Raw genomic sequence first — 21,788 nt, 5'->3', positions numbered from 1 at the left:
TTTTCAAATTAACATCCAAATTAGTTAGCATATAGTGCAACAATGATTTCAGGAGTAGATTCCTTAGTGCCCCTTACCCATTTAGCCCATCCCCCCTCCCACACCCCCTCCAATAACCCTCTATTTGCTTTCCATATTTATGAGTCTCTTATGTTTTGTCCCCCTCCCTGTTTTTATATTCTTTTTATTTCCCTTCCCTTATGTTCATCTGTTTTATCTCTTAAAGTCCTCATATGAGTGAAGTCATATGATTTTTGTCTTTTTCTGACTAATTTCCCTTAGCATAACACTCTCCAGTTCCATCCACGTAGTTGCAAATGGCAAGATTCTTTTTGATTGCCGAGTAATACTCCATTGTATGTGTGTGTATCTATCTATCTATGTGTGTGTGTGTTTATATATATATATATATATATATATATATATATATATATATATAAAACATTTCTTTATCCATTCATCCATCGATGGACATTTGGGCTCTTTCCATACTTTGGCTGTTGTTAATAGTGCTGCTATAAATATGGGGGTGCATGTGTCCCTTTGAAACAGCACACCTGTATCCCATGGATAAATGCCTAGTAGTGCAATTGCTGGGTCATAGGGTAGTTCTATTTTTAGCAGTCTATTTAGTCTATTTTAGCAGGTTTTTTTGAGGAACCTCCATACTGTTTTCCAGAGTGGCTACACCAGCTTGCATTCCCAGGTCTGTCATTTTTTCTTATCTCAGTTCTGTATTATGTATAACTGGACTTTATTAGTTTCTATATCTGTTAACTCCAGTCACCTTACTTTGTTGTTCTTCATGTTTGTCTTGGTTCTTTTTTTTTTTTTTTCAACGTTTATTTATTTTTGGGACAGAGAGAGACAGAGCATGAACGGGGGAGGGGCAGAGAGAGAGGGAGACACAGAATCGGAAACAGGCTCCAGGCTCCGAGCCATCAGCCCAGAGCCCGATGCAGGGCTCGAACTCACGGACCGCTAGATCGTGACCTGGCTGAAGTCGGACGCTTAACCGACTGTGCCACCCAGGCGCCCCTGTCTTGGTTCTTTTTATCTTTTGTGCTTACATATGTATTTGAGAGTCAGCGTGTCATATTCTCCACTCCCTCCCTCCCTGACAAAAAAAAAAACCACAAAAACCAAAACAAAAACTATTGACATTATTAAAAGATCAATTTAGGAATAGCTGATAATTTCATGCTATTCAGTTGTTCTACATAAAAATAATTTATTTAGTCCTTAATATTTTTCAGCAAAATTGATGGTTGCACATCAGTATGAATGTGCTTAAACTACTGAACTGTACACTTAAAAATGGTTAAGGTGGTGTATATTTTATGTTATGTGTATTTTACCACAATAAAAAAAAGGGATAAAAAGAACCAGATTTATAGGTACTAAGAGGAAATACTTTCCTAGATACTTGAGGTATAAGGATAAAAAGCAACATAAAAACTGATGTTGAAAGTGAGTAAAAGAATAGGGGAAAGAGTACATATTTACATTTATCTTTGGCTGCAACAGAAACTGATAATATTGGTTGTTTCTGAGGAGAGGAACTAGAAGCAGGAGTATGAGGGAAGTGTATTTTTACTGTGTGTCCTTTTAATAATGTTTGAATTTTTTTACCACATGAATACTTCTACTTTTAAGGGGCGCTTAAATACAAAGGCCCTACAAGATTAAGAACTGTCCTTCCTGAAAGAAATGTAGGATGTGTTTTGAAGCCTTTTACAGTTGTGAGAGGCGTAAGATAACAGATCCTTAATCATATACTATATTCACAGCTCTTTGAGGAATGCACAGGGATGTCTGTATTCTCTCTGAGGTTGAGTTCATATCCAACAAATGACTATGTGTTCCAACTTTTAAAACTTAATATATCTTTAGCAGTCTCCTGTTACTGAAGATTCATTATGAACCTCATCTGGAGATGTTACAGTTTATTTATTTTGTTAAGTGGACATTGTTCTTAGAGCATTTACATTGCTTTCTATTTTTAATTTTAGTTTTTTCTTTTTTTGCTGCCTTTTTCTCCTAGTTTTATTTAAATATAATTGACATATAACATTATTAGTTTAAGGTGTAAAACAGTGATTTGATATATGTGTATATTGTGAAATGATTACCACCATTGCTTTCCATTTTTATCTATTTATTTTAAGTTTATTCATTTTGAGAGAGAGCGCATGCCTGTGTGGGAGCATGGAGGGGGAAGGCAGGCAGAAAGAGGCAAGAGAAAGAATCCCAAGCTGACTCCACACTGTCAGCCCAGAGCCCATGGGGCTCAAACCTGTGAACCGCGAGATCATGGATTATGACCTGAGCTGAAGTCTGGGGTCAGACACTTAAACAACTGAGCCACCTAGGCACCCCTGCTTTAAAATTTAAACAGATGTTATAAATCTCTAAATCGGCACTATCCAATACAGTAGCCGCTATACACATGTGACTGTTTAAATCATGCAAAATGTGAAGGGTCTGGTATTTTCCAGAATATACCAAGAACCGTTAGGGTGCCCAGATGGCTCAGTTAGTTAAGTGTCCAACTCTTGATTTGGACATCAAGTTTGTGGGATCCAGCCTTACATTGGGCTCTGGGCTGACAGCACAGAGCCTGCTTGGGATTCTCTCTCTCTCTCTCTCTCTCTCTCTCTCTCTCTTCAATAATAAAATAAATAAGCTTAAAATAAATAAAATAGACTTTAAAAAATAAACTTAAAAAATAAATAAACTTAAAAAAAACCTGTTAACTCAAGAATGAAAAAAGGCAACCCAGTTAAAAAATGGGCAAGACATTTGAATAGTTATTTCTTCAAATAAGATTCGTAAATGACCAATAAATATATGGAAAGATGCTTGATGTCATTAATCATTAAGGAAATGCAAGTCAGAACCATTTTATACTAATTAAGATGGCTGTAATAAAAAAGACAGTAACAAGTGTTGATGTGGAGAAACTGGAATCCTCTATATCGCTTGTGGGATTAAAAAATGGTACAGCCACTTTGGAAGTCTTTCAGTTCCTCAAAAGGTTAAACATGGAATTACTGTATGGCCCTGCAGTTCCACTCCTAGCCATATACCCAAGAGAAATGATAACTTGTGCCCATATAAAAATGGCTATAGAAATGTTCAAATCAGCATTGTTCATAATAGCTAAAAAGTGGAGACAACCCAAATGTCCATCAGTTGGTGAATGGATAAACAAAATATGGCATATTCATATAATGGAATATTATTCAGCCGTAAAAAGGAATTTCATGTGATGAGCCACATATATGATTTCGCTTATATGAAATGTCCAGAATCGACAAATCCATGGAGACAGAAAGTAGATTAGTGGTTACTGGCAGTTAGTGGGAAGGTTGAATGGGGAATTACTGCTAATGGGTGTTTTCTTCACCCCAGAAAGAAACCTCATACTCATTAGTTGATTTTGTTCCGGGGTGATGAAAATTTTCTGGAATTAGGTGGTAGCGATAGTTGTACAACAACTTTGTGAATATACTAAAAACCACTGAATTAAACATTTATGGTATGTGAATTATATCTGAATTTTTAAAAAATTTAAATAAAATTCAAAATTTACTTTCTCTGTTGGACTAGCTACATTTAATGTGCTTAGTAGCCAAATGTTAGCAGATTTAACAGTACAATATAGAACATTATCACAGCGGAAAGTTCTATTGGACAGCACTACTCAAGAATAAACATACTTTTGCTTCATTCATTGACCACATCTCATTTGTCAGATCATTCAGATAATCCATAAGCAAATTGTTGTTATAAAAATTTAAATATAATGGCACCTGGTTGGCTCATCCAGTAGAGTGTGCAACTCTTGATCTCATGGTCATGAGTTCAAGTCCCACATTGAGCATGGAGCCTACTTTAAAAAAGAAAAATAATGCAGTGAAAAACCAAACTCCTGTAAAATACCACCTATCCCAGTACTTTATCCCCAGGTAAGCACTGTCACCTATTTGCTGTGTATCTTTCTGGACCATTTAGTACTTTTAATGTATATGTTTATATATTTAGTTGTCATGTGTTATTAGTAATGCTTCTGTGATAATGTTTTTAAGTAGCTCAGTTTGTTGATTTCTTGGAAATTCTTATGTTGTAAGTCTTTTATGCTCATTTGAGTTTTTCTCATCCATAGGTGATGCTGGGAGCAGAACACCCAAAGACCAGAAGGTGAGTTGGGATGGGGAAGGTAAAGGTGAGAGGTAAGAATATGAAAATGTGAGAAACTTCTGGCCTGACCATTCAGTTGCTTCAGCCATCAACATAATCATCCACTCTGTAATCAGTCCTGTGGGTTCTAGTCCTTTAGTAGATGTTCTAAGGATGCAAAAGAGGTTACTTAGAAATGCATGCACAAGTGCTATATGAATGTAGAATTTGGTGGCGACCAGCTAGGTGAGATTAACCAAGGAAGGCTCCCTGAAGCTGATCTCTGAACCAGATTTATAAGAAAGGGCAGTTTCGCCTGATAAAGTAACCATGACCTTCCAAATATAGCTCATTTTATTTTTTTTTTTGAAAGACAAGTTCTTATTCTCAAGTCTAAGCCATGCTATTTTTTTAATTAAAAAGATATTTTATTTTGAGAGAGAAGGAGAGAGAGCGCACACACACACACACACACACACACACACACACACGGGTGGGGGAGGGGCAGAGACAGAGGAGAGAGGCAGGGCTCCATCTCAGGAACTGCGAGATCATGTCCTAAGCCAAAATCAGGAGTCCGATGCTTTACCAACTGAGCCACCCAAGTGCCTTTAACCCATGCTATTTTAAAACTTGTTTCCCTCATCATCTTTCTTACAGCTCCGTGAGGCTATGGCTGCCTTAAGAAAGTCAGCTCAAGATGTCCAGAAGTTCATGGATGCTGTCAACAAAAAGAGCAGCTCCCAAGATCTACATAAAGGTTAGGGTCAGGAGGTTCCCCAGTATAGGTGGGGGAGTGAATTCCTACAGAGATTTCATGGATAACTGGCTTTGGTTTAGCATCTCAGAATCCTCCTTCACCTCTTTTGGGTTCTTTAAAATACTTTTTTCTTTTTTCATTTTATTTATTTTAGAGTGTGCAAGCTGGGGAAAGGGGCATAGGTGGGCAGAGAGAGAATGTTAAGCGGGATCCATGCTCAGCACAGAGCCTGATGCGGGGGTTGATCCCAGGACCTTGGGATCATGACCTGAGCTGAAATCAGCACTTGGACGCTCAACCGGCTGAGCCTCCCTGGCGCCCCTCTGTTGGGTTCTTTAGACACCAAAGGTTTTCCTTGTCTGCTTAAGTCTTTTGTCTGCTGATTTTCCGATGTGCGTATTATCCAAATACCATTTTAGCTCTGTGGTCAGGACTACTTCTAGATAGAGATTAGAAGAGAGTAACTCAGGGGTGCCTGGGTGGCTCATTCAGTTAAGCGTCCGACTTCAGCTCAGGTCATGATCTCGCAATTCATAAGTTAAAGCCCTGCATCGGGCTCTGTGCTGACAGCTCAGAGCCTGGAGCCTGCTTCAGATTCTGTTTCTCCCTCTCTGTCTCTGACCCTCCCCCGCTCACACTCTGTCTCTCTGTCTCTCTCTCTCAAAAATAAATAAAAACTTAAAAAAAAAAAAAAAAGCAACTCAAACTCTTGTAAAGAGGTCTGAAGAAAGCTTTGTTGAATGGGGCTGTTGTTAGATCCCCTGCAGAAAAATGTTTTGTAAATGCTACTTAGCATTTAATGAGTGTAATTAATATTGTTAATAAAGAGCTAGAGACACTTGATGTGAGATGTTCTTGTTAATGTGAATTTCAATTTTTGCAAGTTTTTCCTATTGGCATAAATAGTTGAGTCATCTGTAGTTTTTTGTGTCTGCCTGAGAGAGCCCCAGAAGTGATAAGGATCATTGATTACCCCCTTTTCCATGGTTACTATATTATACCCTCTTTACTTTTCCATTCACGTTCCCAGTCTATGCCATATCTCTTTAGAACAACTTTGCTCTATTCCGTAGGAACCTTGAGTCAGATGTCTGGAGAACTGAGCAAAGATGGTGACCTAATAGTCAGCATGCGCATCCTGGGCAAGAAGAGAACTAAGACATGGCACAAAGGCACCCTTATTGCCATCCAGACGGTCGGTATGTTCAAGCTAGAAGAAGAGCTAATGAAAGGCAACCTGCAGGTCTCCATTGCCGATCATTTCTTTTCCCCACAGCCTTGCCTTTTGTCTCCCATGTAGTAGTCCTATTTACATGGAAACCAATGGTTTTTAAAATTTTTTTGTGTATCTTTTCTTTTTACTCAGGACCAGGAAAGAAGTACAAGGTGAAATTTGACAACAAAGGGAAGAGTCTACTGTCAGGGAACCATATTGCCTATGATTACCACCCTCCTGCTGACAAGCTGTTTGTGGGCAGTCGAGTGGTGGCCAAGTACAAGGATGGGAATCAGGTCTGGCTCTATGCTGGCATTGTAGCTGAGACACCAAACGTCAAAAACAAGCTCAGGTACCTGGACAGAGGATTGTAAAGAGAGTGAAGTCCAGTAGAGTGACTATTCGATCACAGATCTCACAATTAGCTTTTGTGTTTAGTCCCCAGTGGCCAGAAACCCTTGCTCTTTCTATGCCACAGGAGTCATGTGGGTGATTCTTCCTTCTTTTTTTCTTTTTTTTCTCAAGGAGAAAACTTGGAGGAAAACTAGGAGAGGCATCAAGATTGTTAGGATAATAGGAAGGAAGGGGAGACTAAATGGTTTTAGCAGAATACGAACCTGGTAGTGGAACAAGAATAAATAACTGTTGGAAAAGTGGAGATAAGTTGGTTAGATTGAGAGGCTTCCTAACCCTTGGAAGGAACGATAATAAAAAGAAAGTAGTAGACTGGAACATCTTCACAAGAGTGTGTCCTATTTGTGATCAAGAGTGGAAACTATGATTTCTGTAGGTCGTGCTAAAAAATATCAGAACCCCTGATCTTTCTACCATCACCTTCCTTACAGGTTTCTCATTTTCTTTGATGATGGGTACGCTTCCTATGTCACACAATCTGAACTGTATCCCATTTGCCGGCCACGTGAGTGTCCCTCCCTTCTTTCTGAGTTCCATCCATTTCCATCTCTACCTTGTATTTCTTAAGATAATCAGTTGAAAAGCCCTGATATTTTTGGTGCTTCTGTCTCAAAGAGTGTAAGTTTGATTAATATCCTTTGGGAGATCAGTTCTATTTGTCCATCTCTAGTGCTGCTGGGGCCTTTATAGCCAAAGAGTGGCACACTAAGAGATCATGACGGACTTTCAGTGGATGCTCGTATTGTAGCATGTTTTCGTTTCATTTCTAAATGGAATAAGTGTTACTTCTTTCCTAGTCTTATGCTTCATCTGACATTTGTATATATCTGTATAAATCTGCTTTCTGTAGAAGCTGTGTTAGATGGAAGCTTCATGCTGTCCTCTACACTCGTGTCTCTGGCTTGGGAACAGACTGTTACAGAGCACTTATTTTTAATTACAGAAGAGTCAACTAACACTGCTGTGTTTCCGCATAACATGGCAGTAAATGCATTCAGGGTCCATAGAAGTAGCCTGATAGAATGAGAAGGAAGGACGAATATTTTTTTTTATCAATTTCATGATGCCGCCTGAGCTTTTTTTTTTTATTTACCTCTAGACTTATATAAAGTTAGCAAGAATTTCCACTTGAATTTTCCTTTTTTTTTTTAAGTTTTTACTTATTTTGAGAGAGAGAGAGTGGGGAAGGGGCAGAGAGAGAGGGAGAGAGAGAGTTCCAAGCAGTTTCAACACTGTCCGCACAGAGTCCGATGCAGGGGATCAAACTCATGAACCATGAGACCCTGACCTGAGCCAAAACCAAGAATCGGATGCTTAACCAACTGAGCCACCCAGGCGCCCCTCCACTTGAATTTTCCTAAACCAAACATCCATTTTTATGAAATGAGTGACTCATCTCTATTTGCATATTGCCTGCTTAGTATTTACCTGATCTGTGTGTGCACTTACACATTAGGTTCAGGACTTTCAGGTAGTCTTGGTTTTGCTTCCTTAAGGTTATGTTTTCTTCATTTATTTTTTCTCTCCCTCCCAACTTGAAAAATACCCAACATCTCCTGGCCAACTATTCATTTTTTCCTATCAAGACATGCCTTGGGACACCTGGCTGACTCACTGGGTGTAAAGATTACTCTAAAAAAAAAAAAGACCTGCCCTACCTGCCCTCTCTGAGCGTTCATTCTTCCTTGGGACAGTGAAAAAGACATGGGAGGACATAGAAGACATCTCCTGCCGAGACTTCATAGAGGAGTACATCACAGCCTACCCCAACCGCCCTATGGTGCTACTCAAGAGTGGCCAGCTTATCAAGACTGAGTGGGAAGGCACATGGTGGAAGTCCCGGGTCGAGGAGGTGGACGGCAGCCTAGTCAGGATCCTCTTCCTGGTACTGTTGTTCCCCCGTGGTTTGGAGGAAGGGTCAGGGTGGCATGGGGGAGCATAAGAGGCAGTAATGAGGATGATTTTGTCATCCTCCATAACTTTCTTCTTTCTTGTCCTCCTCCCTGTTCTCACCATTTCTGGTCAGATTTTGCTTCATCCTTTTGTATTTTTCTGTGATGGTTATTGAAGATAAATTCCCTGAATTTAATTATGATGCTAATCTGCATGTTGGCTTGTTTTTTGGGGTTTTTTTCTCTTCCTAAGGATACTCCTATTGTACGTAAGCACACAGCAGGCAGTTCGACTTGTTCAGGGTCAGGGTTTTAGTAGCATGGACAAAAGGAGGCATCAAGGAATTAGGGGTTGATGACCTTTCAAGGCCCAGGTTAACTCTTGGATCTTCTGTACCTGTCCTGTTTCCCCCTCTCATACTTTTCTTAGAATTACAGTCCTTTTTGTTCCTAAGGCCTTACGATCCTTGTCACGCTTCGTAGAGTCAATATAAACACCTGTCTCTCCCGTAATTTCCTAAGGAGTGTATGATGGCTGTCATGGAGCCTGGAACATAAGTTTATTGACTAGATAGGGAATTGGGGACTCATCAGAAAGATTTCCTTCAAGGAGGCACATGGAGGCGTATTCTCCACAGATGGCAGGATAGATTCTAGCCTTTAACCCGTTTCCCTCTATCCTTCACGCCTCCCGATCCCCTAGGATGACAAAAGATGCGAATGGATCTATCGAGGCTCCACACGGCTAGAGCCCATGTTCAGCATGAAGACCTCCTCAGCCTCCGCACTAGAGAAGAAGCAAGGGGGACCGCTCAGGACACGTCCAAATATGGGTATGTCCTGAAGGACCCTGGGGGAGGAAAGAAATGGACGAAAGCAAAGGAGATTACACACAAAAGGTGTTCTTTGTTTACCAGCATGACACTAGTGACTCCCTGGAAACGGGACCTGTGCCCTGAGTTGTTTCCAGTTGTGGCGATGGGTTTGTGGTCCTGCCCCCATACGCCGTGGCTCTGATTCTTTCTAAACGACCCCATACAGATCTGAAACGACTGGCTTAGGTTAGGGGTAGAGGTGGTAGTAGTTGCCCTTGTTGTCCACATGAGGATAACTGCTTTGTATGTTATCCGTGGACTTTTTTTAAAGCCAAAAGCGCTTTTGTTTTCACATGTTCCTGGCATACTTTCTGGTTGAGTTTTCCTGATAACATGAGTTGATCAAAGAATATGTTTTTATAAGCTTTCACTAAAGTGTAACATAATTACTAACGTAAATCATTTGGGGCAGGAAGATAAAGTATTATTTGAGTCAAAGCCAGCCTATGCCAGTATTTTCACTCTTTGGTGTAAATCATGAGAACCGAGGGTCTTAACACTCAGAATGTTGCTACTTTTTCACATCATGTAAACTGAGAACATGTGTGCATGAATATATATGACACAGCTGTCATCTTCAGTGGTCAATACCTTTTTCCTATATAGGTGCTGTGAGGAGCAAAGGCCCTGTGGTCCAGTACACCCAGGATCTGACCAGTACTGGGACCCAGTTCAAGCCAACGGAGCCCCCACAGCCTACAGCCCCTCCTGCTCCCCCTGCCCCCCCTGCTCCCCCTGCCCCCCCTGCTCCCCCTGTGTCCCCGCAGGCAGGTGACAATGAGTGAGTGACATTTTTTCTTATTTGCTAGTTTCTTCCATATTGCATTTCCATATCCTTTACTGTATGATGTCTGATCTCCTAGCAGCTTGGAAAGTCAGCTTGCCCAATCTCGGAAGCAGGTAGCCAAAAAGAGCACATCCTTCCGACCAGGATCTGTGGGCTCTGGTCATTCCTCCCCTACATCTCCTGCACTCAGTGAAAATGTTCCTGCTGGGAAACCTGGGAGCAACCAGACATATAGGTGAGAAACTCCCAGGCTCTCTGTGGGGAGGTGGCAGTGTGGACTAGATGGTCACTGTATGGAGACGTTACTTGGCTCCAAGGTGCTTAGTTAAGGTTATAATGGTGAGGAGTTTGAACTTGAAAGGAAAGCTTTAACCTGGAAAGTTTCCAAGAAACAGAATGTAAAATGATTGAATTAGGAACTAAGTGCCAAGAAATAAGGAATCACTAGAAAGTCATTTGTTAAAACTTGTCACTGAATGTGGCATCATCATTGGTACAATAGAAAGGGATCACTATTGCCTCTTTCTTTGAATCACAGGAATTAGTAAAGATATCTGTAGGACACACAAAAGGGGAAAAAGCATTGGTAGAAGACTAGACTCTACTTCCATAATTCACAGGCCAAAAACGTGTTAGGAAAAAAGGTGCACTGTTGAGGTAGAGATATTCTCAGTCAGTGAGGAGTAACCGGGGCCCTTCATTGTCCAGGTTTGGTGAAGCGACGGGAAACCTGACAGCTTCAAGAGCACAGCTGTTTGGGAGACAAATGGGTTAGCCAGCTTCAGGGGTCCGTACGCAGCAGGGAGGTCCTGTTGCTGTCTTACCTGATCTCTTGCGTGTCATTTGCAGATCACCTTTAGGCCCAACAGCCTCTGCCCCAGCAGCACCCCCAGCACCTCCCGTGCCCCCAGCCTTCCATGGCATGTTAGAACGGGCCCCAGCGGAGCCCTCCTACCGTGCCCCCATGGAGAAGCTCTTCTATTTACCTCATGTGTGCAGCTATACGTGTCTGTCTCGAGTTAGACCTATGAGAAGTGCACAGTACCGGGGCAAGAACCCACTGCTGGTCCCGCTGCTCTATGACTTCCGGCGGATGACAGCCCGTCGCCGAGTTAACCGCAAGATGGGATTTCACGTGATCTATAAGACACCCTGTGGCCTCTGCCTTCGGACAATGCAGGAGATTGAACGCTATCTTTTTGAGACTGGCTGTGACTTCCTCTTCCTGGAGATGTTCTGTTTGGATCCATATGTTCTTGTGGACCGCAAGTTTCAGCCCTATAAACCTTTTTACTACATTCTGGACATCACCTATGGGAAGGAAGATGTCCCCCTATCCTGTGTCAATGAGATTGACACAACCCCCCCACCCCAGGTGGCCTATAGTAAGGAACGAATCCCTGGCAAGGGTGTTTTCATTAACACAGGCCCAGAATTTCTGGTCGGCTGTGACTGCAAGGATGGGTGCCGTGACAAGTGAGTTGGGAGGGTAATTGCTGACCCTGTCCCCAACTTCATTATCTTTGCCTTTTCTCTCCATCTCTTCCTTTGTCTTATATCTGCATTCCTTCCCCCCCACCCCTTTACTTCCTCCCTTAGCTGGAGCTCCTGCCGGGAAGGCTGGAGTCTAACTTGGCCCCCATTGCATGACCCTGGGTACCTGTGTCCTGTGTTTGTTTCTTTCTCTGATTCTCCTTTTTCCTTTGTGTCCCTCCCATCGTGCTTTCAATTGCCATTGGTTTCATTTTGTCTTATTCTCACTCTGCTGTGTTTTCTTGTCTTTTCCTTATTCATTTATATGTGTGACAGAAGAAAAGGAAACTTCACTACCACCTCCCTGCACTTCTGTAGTACTTCCTACCTCTAAAGGAAGCCTCACGGCTCTAGCCATTGTCCCCTTCTGTCTTACTCAGGTCCAAGTGTGCCTGTCATCAGCTAACTATCCAGGCCACAGCCTGTACCCCGGGCGGCCAGATCAACCCTAATTCTGGTTACCAGTACAAGAGACTAGAAGAGTGTCTGCCCACAGGGTAAGTAGGGGAAAGCAAAGCACTTCAGAGACATTTCTAAACATTGGAACCAAAAATAGAGTAACCGAAACCAGGTATTTTATCAGTTAAACCTTATTTACTGAATTTCCAACACGTTTCTTCCTCAGACTTTCCTTGAAATGAAGACATAAGATTGAATAGAATTTAGCAATTTTAGTTAAAGATGATCTTAACTTCATAGTGTGTGTATATCCTAACAGACTACAGTTACTCTGGGAAGTGAGATCTGTTCAGAGAGAAGCAGAGACCTGATTATATAGGACTTTTGTATATCAGAATAAAAATTAGAACCGGGGCGCCTGGGTGGCTCAGTCGGTTAAGCGTCCGACTTCAGCTCAGGTCATGATCTCACAGTCTGTGAGTTCGAGCCCCGTGTCGGGCCCTATGCTCACAGCCTAGAGCCTGGAGCCGGCTTCAGATTGTGTCTCCCTCTTTCTCTGCCCCTCCCCCGCTCATGGTCTGTCCCTCTCACTCTCAAAAATGAATAAATATTAAAAAAAAAAAAATTAGAACCAAATTCATGGTGCGCTAGGAAGTTGTTTGAGAATTTTAAGCAGGCAAATGATGCCATCTGCCTTTTTTTTTTAATGTTTTGTTTTAAATTTTATTTTGAGAGCGAGAGAACGGGAGGGGCAGAGAGAGAATCCCAAGCAGGCTCCACACCCAGTGCATAGAGCCCAGTGAGGGGCTTGATCTCACAACAGCAAGATCGTCACCTGAGCTGATATCAGCAGTCGGATGCTTAGCTGACTGAGCCACCAAGGCGCCCTGATTCCGTCTGCCTTTTGAAGGTTACTGTGGCTTCTGTATAGAGACTAGGGCTTAGGGCAGGAAAAGTAAAATTAGGAAGTCCACTTAGGAGATAATTATGGGAATACAGGTGAGAAGCAGTGGTTGCTGGGGCTTTACTAGAGTACACGTGGCAGTGGAGACGAAAGAGGGTAGATTTGATGGAGGCCTGTGTGACTCAGTGAAGCATCTGACTCTTGATCTCGGTTTAGGTCATGAGTTCACGGTTTGTGGGTTCGACCCCACGTTGGTCTCTGCTCTGACAGTGCAGAGCCTGCTTGGGATTCTTGCTCTCCCTCTCTCTCTACTCCTCTTCTCCCCCCTCGAAATAAACAAACATTTTTTTAAAAAAAGAGGGTAGATTTGGGATGCATTTGGACATAGAGCTCCAGAACTTGATAGACTGGACTGGGAGGGAAGCAGCAGAATCCAGGACAAGTCCTCTAAACATTATAGTGAGGCAACAAAGTGGGTGTTGGTGCTTTTTATTAAGATAGAAGGCTAGGGGAGTGGTAATCCGGTTGAAACTCATCTTTTGGCCGTGTTGTGTTTGCGGTGCCTCCTAGGCAATCCAAGGAGAAATGTCAGGAAGGCAGTGAGGTTTCTGGAGAGAAGCATAAGGGCTGGACATGAAGAATTAGGAATCGGGCACCTGGGTGGCTCAGTCTGTTAAGTGTCCAACTTTGGTCAGGTCATGATCTCACCATTTGTGAGTTCGAGCCCTGAGTTGGGCTCTGTGCTGACCGCTCGGAGCCTGGAGCCTGCTTTGGATCTCTCGGATTCTGTGTCTCCCTCTATCGCCCTCTGCCCCTCCCCCACTCACACTTTGTGTGTCTCTCTCTCTCAAAAAAAAATAAACATTAAAAAAAAGAATTCGGAATCCTGAACAGAGGGGTGGTACATAAATCCTGGATGAGTTCACCCAGAGAGAATATTGATAACAGAAGAGATAAGCCCTGGGCCCTCTAACTAAAGACTGAGCAGAGGAGGTGAAGCCAGCATGTAAGGGAAAGAGGAAGACAATGAAAGAGTGGGGTAAAACTTGGTAAAATGGTTATATGTGAACATGGAAACTAACAAACCTGTGTTCAGGATACATAATTAACAGAACAGGAGAAGAAAAACATCAATGAAGTAATTCAGAAATTTTCACATAGTGGAAAATGGGAAATGTTTCCAAATGGAAAATGCCGGTCACGTCCCAGCATAAAGGATGAAAACAGAGCCCCACTAAAACACAGGATAATAAAATGTAATCATTGTGTCCACAGAACACTGAAGACAAAAAAAGTCCTAAAAGCTTCTAGAGAAGAGAAGTAGACCACAAAAATAAAGACTCAGAATATCTTCAGCCTTCTCAAAATGACATTGGGAGCTAGATGGAAATTAAGGACTCTTTTCAGAATTCTAAGGGGAAATTATTTCTAACCTAGAGTTCTAAACCCCAGGCCAGCAGTTTTAAGTGTGAAAGTAAGCTAAAGGCATTTTTTAGACATGAAATACCTCAAAATTGTCCATTATTCCCTTTCTCAGAAAGTTACTGGAATTGTTTGCCAAAATAAGGGGGAAAGTCAAGAGAGAAGAAAGCATGCTGATCCAGGAAAGAGAGGCTCTACCTCAAAAGAGGATTGAGGGGGAATCCCACAGACGGTGGAGTGAAGGGGGCTTCCAGGCTGACAGCCGTGCCCTGGACACCGCGGCCAGTGTGAGCAGGGCAGCCCCAGCTGGGAGGGAAGCTCTGGGAAGATGGGTTTGGTAGGAAACCTGGTATGTCTGAGCATCTTCGCAGGAGACCGAGGCTACCAGGGAAGTCAGATGAATTCGCGCTGAATGCAAATTGCAAATGAAGCAAAGGAAAAGACAGTTAATTAGCTTTAGCTGCATCACTGTATCATGTATGTTTTAATTATAATCAAAAAATTTGAATCTTCCAGTGATGTTTAGATTTGCTAATGCTGGGCAGTAGATGAACGTTCATTGTATCTTTTTTCCTGTTTGAAATGTTTCATAAAAATATTTTCATATAACCACAAATAATACATCACTTCCCTGCCTGAAACTTTAATAGCTTCCCATTGTGCTGTAGATTTCATTCTAACTGTTAATCTTGGGTCACAAGACCCTGTGCTATCTGGCCCCTTCGTATCTCTCTCCCTCCAAAATTGTTCCAGCCACACTGATACTCTTTAGTTCCTGGATCCAGTCTGCCCAGTGTGTGCCAGCCTACCTCAAGGGCCTTTGTACATGCTGTGCCCTCTGCTTGCCATCCGCCCTCTGTTCTTTGCATGGTTATCTTCTTTAACCTTGAGTTCTCGGCTTTAATCGCACCTCCTCAAAAGAGACCTTTCTTGGTCACTCTAAAACTAGGTCGTTTTCACTCCCTTAATTCTTTCGTTGAGCACCCTGTTTGTATTCTTTATACCAGCTGGGCTGCTTTCATTTATGTTTTGACTTGCTTTTCTGTTTTTTCCCTTTAGCACGTAAGCTCCACGAGGATGGGGACCGGTCTTGTTCCCCATGTAGCCAGCTTACCCAGGGCCTGGCACATAGTAATCGCTCAAATTTTGTTGAATGATATTCAGTGTAGCTACTCTGAAAGTTTCCTATGGTGGTGATTAGACCTAAGTCCAAATCCTCACTTTTCCATTCTTAGCTGATCTTGTTTTATTAGGTGTAAACAGAGGATAAGACCATGAACACCCCCATCCCCACTGAGGTTTTAAGGGACCTAACAAAGTTGTTTCTTGATAAGTTGCTAGTGACATGGTATGTTCAGTTTGTGAAGATTCATTGAGCTGTAAACATGTACATGAACAGTTGGGTACTTCTGTGTATATTATGCTTTTGTAGGTTTTTTGTTTTTTGTTTTTTTTAAAGTGGCGTCTATACCCAGTGTGGGCTCAAAATCACAGCCCCGGGATTGAGTTGTGTGCTCTGCCAACTGAGCTGGCCAGGCGCCCCACTTTGTAGTTAATTTTTTAAGTTAAAAATTTAACACTCTTATAGGGCTGCTTTGAGGATAGAGTAGGATAGAGTATGTAAAGCATAATGCCAAACGCAAAGTAAATGTTCAGTGACCAGAAGTTGTTCTTACCATCTTTGTCCAAAGGGATAGGACTAATGTCATCACCTCTGTAATTATACTGGTGTCATCTTGCCAAAAGTAGATGTTTCCCTTAAATCTCCTTATCAAGAAAATAAGTAAAATCCTAACACTGAGCAAAGTAGATGGAGCAGAAAAATTGGTACTAACTTCAGTAGTTTATTTTTTAAATAAACTGTGCACTTCCTTAAACTTGATAGAATATGAGCTCCTTGAGAGGAGAGATTGTGATTTTTTTTTCCATTGTCAGGTTTGCAGTATGTAGCACAGCTCTTGGTGTTTAGTAAATGTTCATGAAATAAAAGAATGAAAATCAGCTTTACCAGAAGAGCCCCGTGAACGTTTGTTCCAACTCCTTCTCTTTAGTCTCTTTCAGGATCTGTCATGCTGGTTTCCGCTTTCCTCACATATCTTTATTTTATAGATCTATTTCTGCACATTGATGTAGCTTATCTACTGATTTTTTTTTTAATGTTTATTTTTGAGAGAGAGTGAGCGTGAGCAAGGGAGGGCCAGAGAGAGAGGGAGATACAGAATCTGAAGCAGGCTCTGGGCTCTGAGTTGTCAGCACAGAGCCTGATGCAGGGCTCAAACTCACAAGCTGTGGAGATCATGACCTGAGCCAAAGTCGGGACACTTAACTGACTGAGCCACCCAGGTGCCCCGCCTGTCTACTGATTTTAATGGCTCTTAACCTGTATTCACGTTAGTTTGCTTGGCTTTTCTCCAGGCAGTAGACATTCTGGAATTCACTGTTACTAGTGCCATAAATACCTGTATAAATCACTTTCCCCTGTTCTGAATTACTTCCTTGGGCTATATTCCCAGATGAATCAAAGAGCATAAAGAGTTCAGTAAATTCACTCACTTAGATCATTACCTAATAAGTGATGATACCTCAAGAGTCGTAACAGTTCTGTTACAATTAACAGGACTGCGTGGATGTTCTAGTGATCACGTTATGACTGATTTTATTGTAACTTCCTCCCAGAGTTTATGAGTGTAACAAACGTTGTAAATGTGACCCAAACATGTGCACAAACCGGTTGGTGCAGCACGGACTCCAGGTTCGGCTACAGCTATTCAAGACACAGAACAAGGGCTGGGGTATTCGCTGCTTGGATGACATTGCCAAAGGATCCTTCGTCTGTATTTATGCAGGTTGGTGATGAAAGAGTTGCCCCTGGGGTTAGGACACCACGGGGAATTGAATCAGAGAGAGGTGGACCAGGGAGGGACAGAAGGACAAGCAAGAAAAGGGGTGAAAGTGGACAGAGGATTTTTCAGACGAGGGATGTGGGAGCAGAGTCCAGTACGTCATTTTATCCCACATCACCCTCCTCCACCCAGAGGCTTTCAGCATAGCTGCAGACGCCCTTTTGGTAAACCAAGTGAAGAGGCAGAAAGGGATGGTAGAGAGGGCAGGATTTGAAACCAGAGTAAAGCTCCCCAGCCTCTCGTGACAACCCCGAGGAGGAGGGCATCGTCAGAGACAAGGGAGAGCCCATGATGGAGGTGTTTTTGACTGTGTGCTGCTGGGCTAGGTATTGTGGGAAGGACCCCTACACTCTCTAAAAGATCCTCATAACCCTAGAAGGCCTTTAATTCTCTTCATTCCCAGGCAAGATCCTGACAGATGACTTTGCGGACAAGGAGGGCCTGGAGATGGGTGATGAGTACTTTGCCAATCTGGACCATATCGAGAGTGTGGAGAACTTCAAGGAAGGATATGAGAGTGATGCCCCCTGTTCGTCCGACAGCAGCGGGGTGGACTTGAAGGACCAGGAAGATGGCAACAGCGGTACAGAGGATCCCGAAGAGTCCAATGACGACAGTTCCGATGATAACTTCTGTAAAGATGAGGACTTCAGTACCAGCTCTGTGTGGCGCAGCTATGCTACCCGGAGGCAGACCCGGGGCCAAAAGGAGAACGGACTGTCTGAGACGGCTTCCAAGGACTCCCGCCCCCCAGACCTTGGGCCCCCCCATATTCCTGTCCCTCCAGCGATCCCTGGGGGTGGCTGCAATCCGCCTTCCTCTGAAGAGACACCCAAGAATAAGGTGGCCTCATGGTTGAGCTGCAATAGTGTCAGTGAAGGTGGCTTTGCTGACTCTGATAGCCGTTCATCCTTCAAGACTAGCGAAGGTGGGGAAGGCCGGGCTGGGGGAGGCAGAGGGGAGGCTGAGAAGGCCTCCACCTCAGGGCTGGGCTTCAAGGATGAGGGAGATCTCAAGCAGGCCAAGAAAGAGGTAAGTGGTGGCAGAAGACTCTCAGAGCGGGAGCTTTTGTAGAACTTTGGTAATGGAACAACTTGACATGGCACACTGATTCTTCACGTGTAGATCATTTATTGGATGTTTATTTCTGTGGCAAACCTGATTATCTTCCCCCTGCACCCAACACATTCCTGGTGCTTAAAGAACCAAATTATTATTTTTTTATTTTTATTTTTTAATGTTTATTTTTTTTTTAATTTTTTTTTCAACGTTTTTATTTATTTTTGGGACAGAGAGAGACAGAGCATGAACGGGGGAGGGGCAGAGAGAGAGGGAGACACAGAATCGGAAACAGGCTCCAGGCTCTGAGCCATCAGCCCAGAGCCTGACGCGGGGCTCGAACTCACGGACCGCGAGATTGTGACCTGGCTGAAGTCGGACGCTTAACCGACTGTGCCACCCAGGCGCCCCTTTTTTTTTTTTTTTTTTTTTTAATTTTTTTTTTTTTCAACGTTTTTATTTTTGGGACAGAGAGAGACAGCATGAACGGGGGAGGGGCAGATTTAATGTTTATTTTTGAGAGAGATCGAGCACGAATGGGGGAGGGACAGAGAGAGAGAGGGAGACAGTTTGAAGCAGGCTCTGAGCTGTCAGCACAGAGCCCGGCACGGGGCTCGAGCCCACGGACTGGGCTGTGAGATCATGGCCTGAGCTGAAGTCGGACGCCCAACTGACTGAGCCACCCAGGCACCCAAGAACCAAATTATTTTTTAAATCAATCTGCTGGGGGGCAAAAGTATCTGGTTCATTCCGAAGTAAAGGATTTATAAGTAATTTTTTTTTTTAACTTAGTGTTATGTCAAGTTATCTACAACATTGCTGTTTTTTGTTAGAGTTAAAAACCAAGAATTGATTATAGATGTATTTTTAATGATGTTGAAACTTAACATAGCACAGGTGGTGAACTCTTGTCCTTATAAAATCTGCCCACGGTGTTTGCCTTGAGTGTGTTATGGTCTGTCATTGGGAAGATTTAGAGAACCCTTCTCAGGGGGTGTCCTGATGAGAACACAATTGTTACTGTTGAGCTGCAGAGGAATCTCTTTAGTGTACTTCTCACTGGCCGATGTCTTTGGAGGTCATTTGAGATGAACTCTGATTGTTGGATCTGTCACCCAGCGCCATGAAAACATCTAACCCTTCACTTGCTCTTTTCCAGGACCCCGATGACCGAAACAAGATGTCCTTGTAAGTGCTGCTGTTTCTGACCTGTTTCCAAATCTGTCTTCTCTCAAGCCTGTAAAAGAAGCCTGCCCTCTCCCACTCATGTTCAGTCTCTCTCTCTTAAAAAAAAATGGATAAATGTTAAAAAAAAAATTTTTTTTTTAATTTTTTTTTTTTTCAACGTTTATTTATTTTCGGGACAGAGAGAGACAGAGCATGAACAGGGGAGGGGCAGAGAGAGAGGGAGACACAGAATCGGAAACAGGATCCAGGCTCTGAGCCATCAGCCCAGAGCCTGACGCGGGGCTCGAACTCACAGAGCGTGAGATCGTGACCTGGCTGAAGTCGGACGCTTAACCGACTGCGCCACCCAGGCGCCCAAAAAAATTTTTTTTTAAAAGGGGCACCTGGGTGGCTCATTCGGGTAAGTGTCCGACTTCAGCTCATGTCATGATCTCATGGTTTGTGGGTTTGAGCCCCGCATCAGGCCCTGCACTGACAGCTCAAAGCCTGGAGCCTGCTTCAGATTCTGTGTCTCCCTCTCTCTCTGCCCTCCCCCACTCGTGCTCTTTCTCTTTCTCTTAAAAAAATAAATAAATGTTAAAAAAAAAAAAGCCTGAGAAACAGCCAGTAATCTGATCCCCTCTTATTCCTTCCCCTCCCTTTAGAATCACTGAAAGCTCTCGAAATTATGGTTACAATCCTTCTCCCATGAAACTTGAAGGACTTCGCCGCCCACCTAGTAAGACTAGTATGCATCAGAGCCGACGACTCATGGCCTCTGCTCAGTCTAACGCTGATGTAAGTGACCTTGTTCCTCAAGCTGTACCTCCCCCAGCCTTGTGTTTGGCGCTGAGTCAGGAATATTCCCCTCACCTCCTCAGGTCCTTGATGATAATTCCCAGTATATCCCTTCTTATTTCTTTGGCTGTGACTTCCTGCCTTGTCTTTCTTTGCCCAGCGTCTAGTCTTTCTCTTGCTGTAGTCTTAGCCTCTTCCTGCCTGACCATAGGAAGAGCGAGAACTTGAGTGGGTCTTCACCATTTACTCTTCTTTCTTCTCACTCTTCTGTTTTCCAGGATGTCTTAACACTGTCCAGCAGCACAGAAAGCGAGGGGGAAAGTGGGACCAGCCGGAAGCCTACCGCCGGCCAGACTTCAGCCACAGCAGTGGACAGCGATGATATCCAGACCATCTCCTCTGGCTCTGAAGCAGATGACTTTGAGGACAAGAAGAACATGTCTGGTAGTCTAGAATGTTGGGGGTGGTAGGAAGGAACGATCGGAAAGTTGGGATAGAGGCTTTTTTAAGGAAGCTAAGGAAGTAGGAGGAAAAAATTCAGATCTTAAGAGTTGACACATGTCTGGGAGGGTTTTCTGACTCCCAGCTCAACTGTTCGACGCATCTCCTTCCTCTCTCCTTTCCACTTCCCTACTCTTTCCTCTCAGCTTTACCCAACAGATGTATTCCTGCTTGAAAAAACTGCCAGTTAGGATCTTTGCCCCAAGGGCCCAGCTAACCAGTATTCCTGCAGTGCAGTGGGTGGGATGGAAACGGGGGCGGGGGGGGGGGGGTAGAATGTCGCGAAATGGGATAGGGCCTAAGCCCGTTCTCCTTCCTGTCCAGGTCCAACAAAGCGCCAGGTGGCAGTAAAATCAACCCGGGGCTTTGCTCTTAAGTCAACCCATGGGATTGCCATTAAATCAACCAACATGGCATCCGTGGAAAAGGGGGAAAGCGCACCTGTCCGTAAGAACACACGCCAGTTCTACGATGGGGAGGAGTCTTGCTACATCATTGACGCCAAGCTCGAAGGCAACCTGGGCCGCTACCTCAATGTGAGACCCCCCCTCCCTCTCACCTCTAGATGCTGGATTATTGTACCATCGTCAAATTTTTTGTTCTTTTAACTGTATAAACCCACCTTTTCTTGTCAGCAATTCTTGATCTCGAGCATCTTAAAGAGGTAGCTTTCTTTCAAAACTCCACTGTGATGGGGAGGAGCACATGGCATATTTTATCCAACTCCTGCTTACCCCACAAAGCCAGGTTCTGTTTCCTCGTTTCTTATGCATCCTGTTCTTAAACCCACAGCACAGCTGCAGCCCCAACCTGTTTGTCCAGAATGTCTTTGTGGACACTCACGATCTTCGCTTCCCCTGGGTGGCCTTCTTTGCCAGCAAGTAAGAGGGGATCGGGGAGGGGGTGGGAGGGAAGAGCAGCATTCTGTCTGTGCTCCAGCACCGCGTGCACCTGGTGATGGGCTGCCTTCACCGAA

The 21,788-nt window shown here is 43.5% G+C and overlaps 1 protein-coding gene across 5 annotated transcripts in view; it reads left to right on the top strand.

Moving 5' to 3' along the window:
- SETDB1 (SET domain bifurcated histone lysine methyltransferase 1) overlaps window positions 1-21,788 on the top strand; it is a 35,123-nt gene that overhangs the window by 12,386 nt on the left and 949 nt on the right. For 3 of the 5 annotated variants that reach the window (XM_047082445.1, XM_047082447.1, XM_047082444.1), the window contains 18 exons: window positions 4,169-4,203; window positions 4,843-4,942; window positions 6,016-6,141; window positions 6,309-6,510; window positions 7,004-7,077; window positions 8,267-8,457; window positions 9,168-9,297; window positions 9,946-10,120; window positions 10,203-10,361; window positions 10,976-11,602; window positions 12,040-12,156; window positions 17,061-17,230; window positions 17,691-18,319; window positions 19,506-19,534; window positions 20,179-20,311; window positions 20,590-20,755; window positions 21,137-21,348; window positions 21,605-21,693. In XM_047082445.1, coding sequence (XP_046938401.1) covers window positions 4,169-4,203; window positions 4,843-4,942; window positions 6,016-6,141; window positions 6,309-6,510; window positions 7,004-7,077; window positions 8,267-8,457; window positions 9,168-9,297; window positions 9,946-10,120; window positions 10,203-10,361; window positions 10,976-11,602; window positions 12,040-12,156; window positions 17,061-17,230; window positions 17,691-18,319; window positions 19,506-19,534; window positions 20,179-20,311; window positions 20,590-20,755; window positions 21,137-21,348; window positions 21,605-21,693 — 3,364 coding nt within the window. The remainder of the gene's footprint in view (window positions 1-4,168; window positions 4,204-4,842; window positions 4,943-6,015; window positions 6,142-6,308; window positions 6,511-7,003; window positions 7,078-8,266; window positions 8,458-9,167; window positions 9,298-9,945; window positions 10,121-10,202; window positions 10,362-10,975; window positions 11,603-12,039; window positions 12,157-17,060; window positions 17,231-17,690; window positions 18,320-19,505; window positions 19,535-20,178; window positions 20,312-20,589; window positions 20,756-21,136; window positions 21,349-21,604; window positions 21,694-21,788) is intronic. The other 2 variants (XM_047082448.1, XM_047082446.1) reach the window with 1 other exon arrangement.

The sequence above is a fragment of the Lynx rufus genome, unplaced genomic scaffold, assembly GCF_022079265.1.
Source record: "Lynx rufus isolate CCGP_SWC_20201006 ecotype Redwood Valley unplaced genomic scaffold, mLynRuf1.p SCAF_2, whole genome shotgun sequence".
NCBI lineage: Eukaryota > Metazoa > Chordata > Mammalia > Carnivora > Felidae > Lynx > Lynx rufus.
The sequence above is the reverse complement of the archived record's forward strand: the minus strand, read 5'-3'. Positions and strand labels throughout refer to the sequence as shown.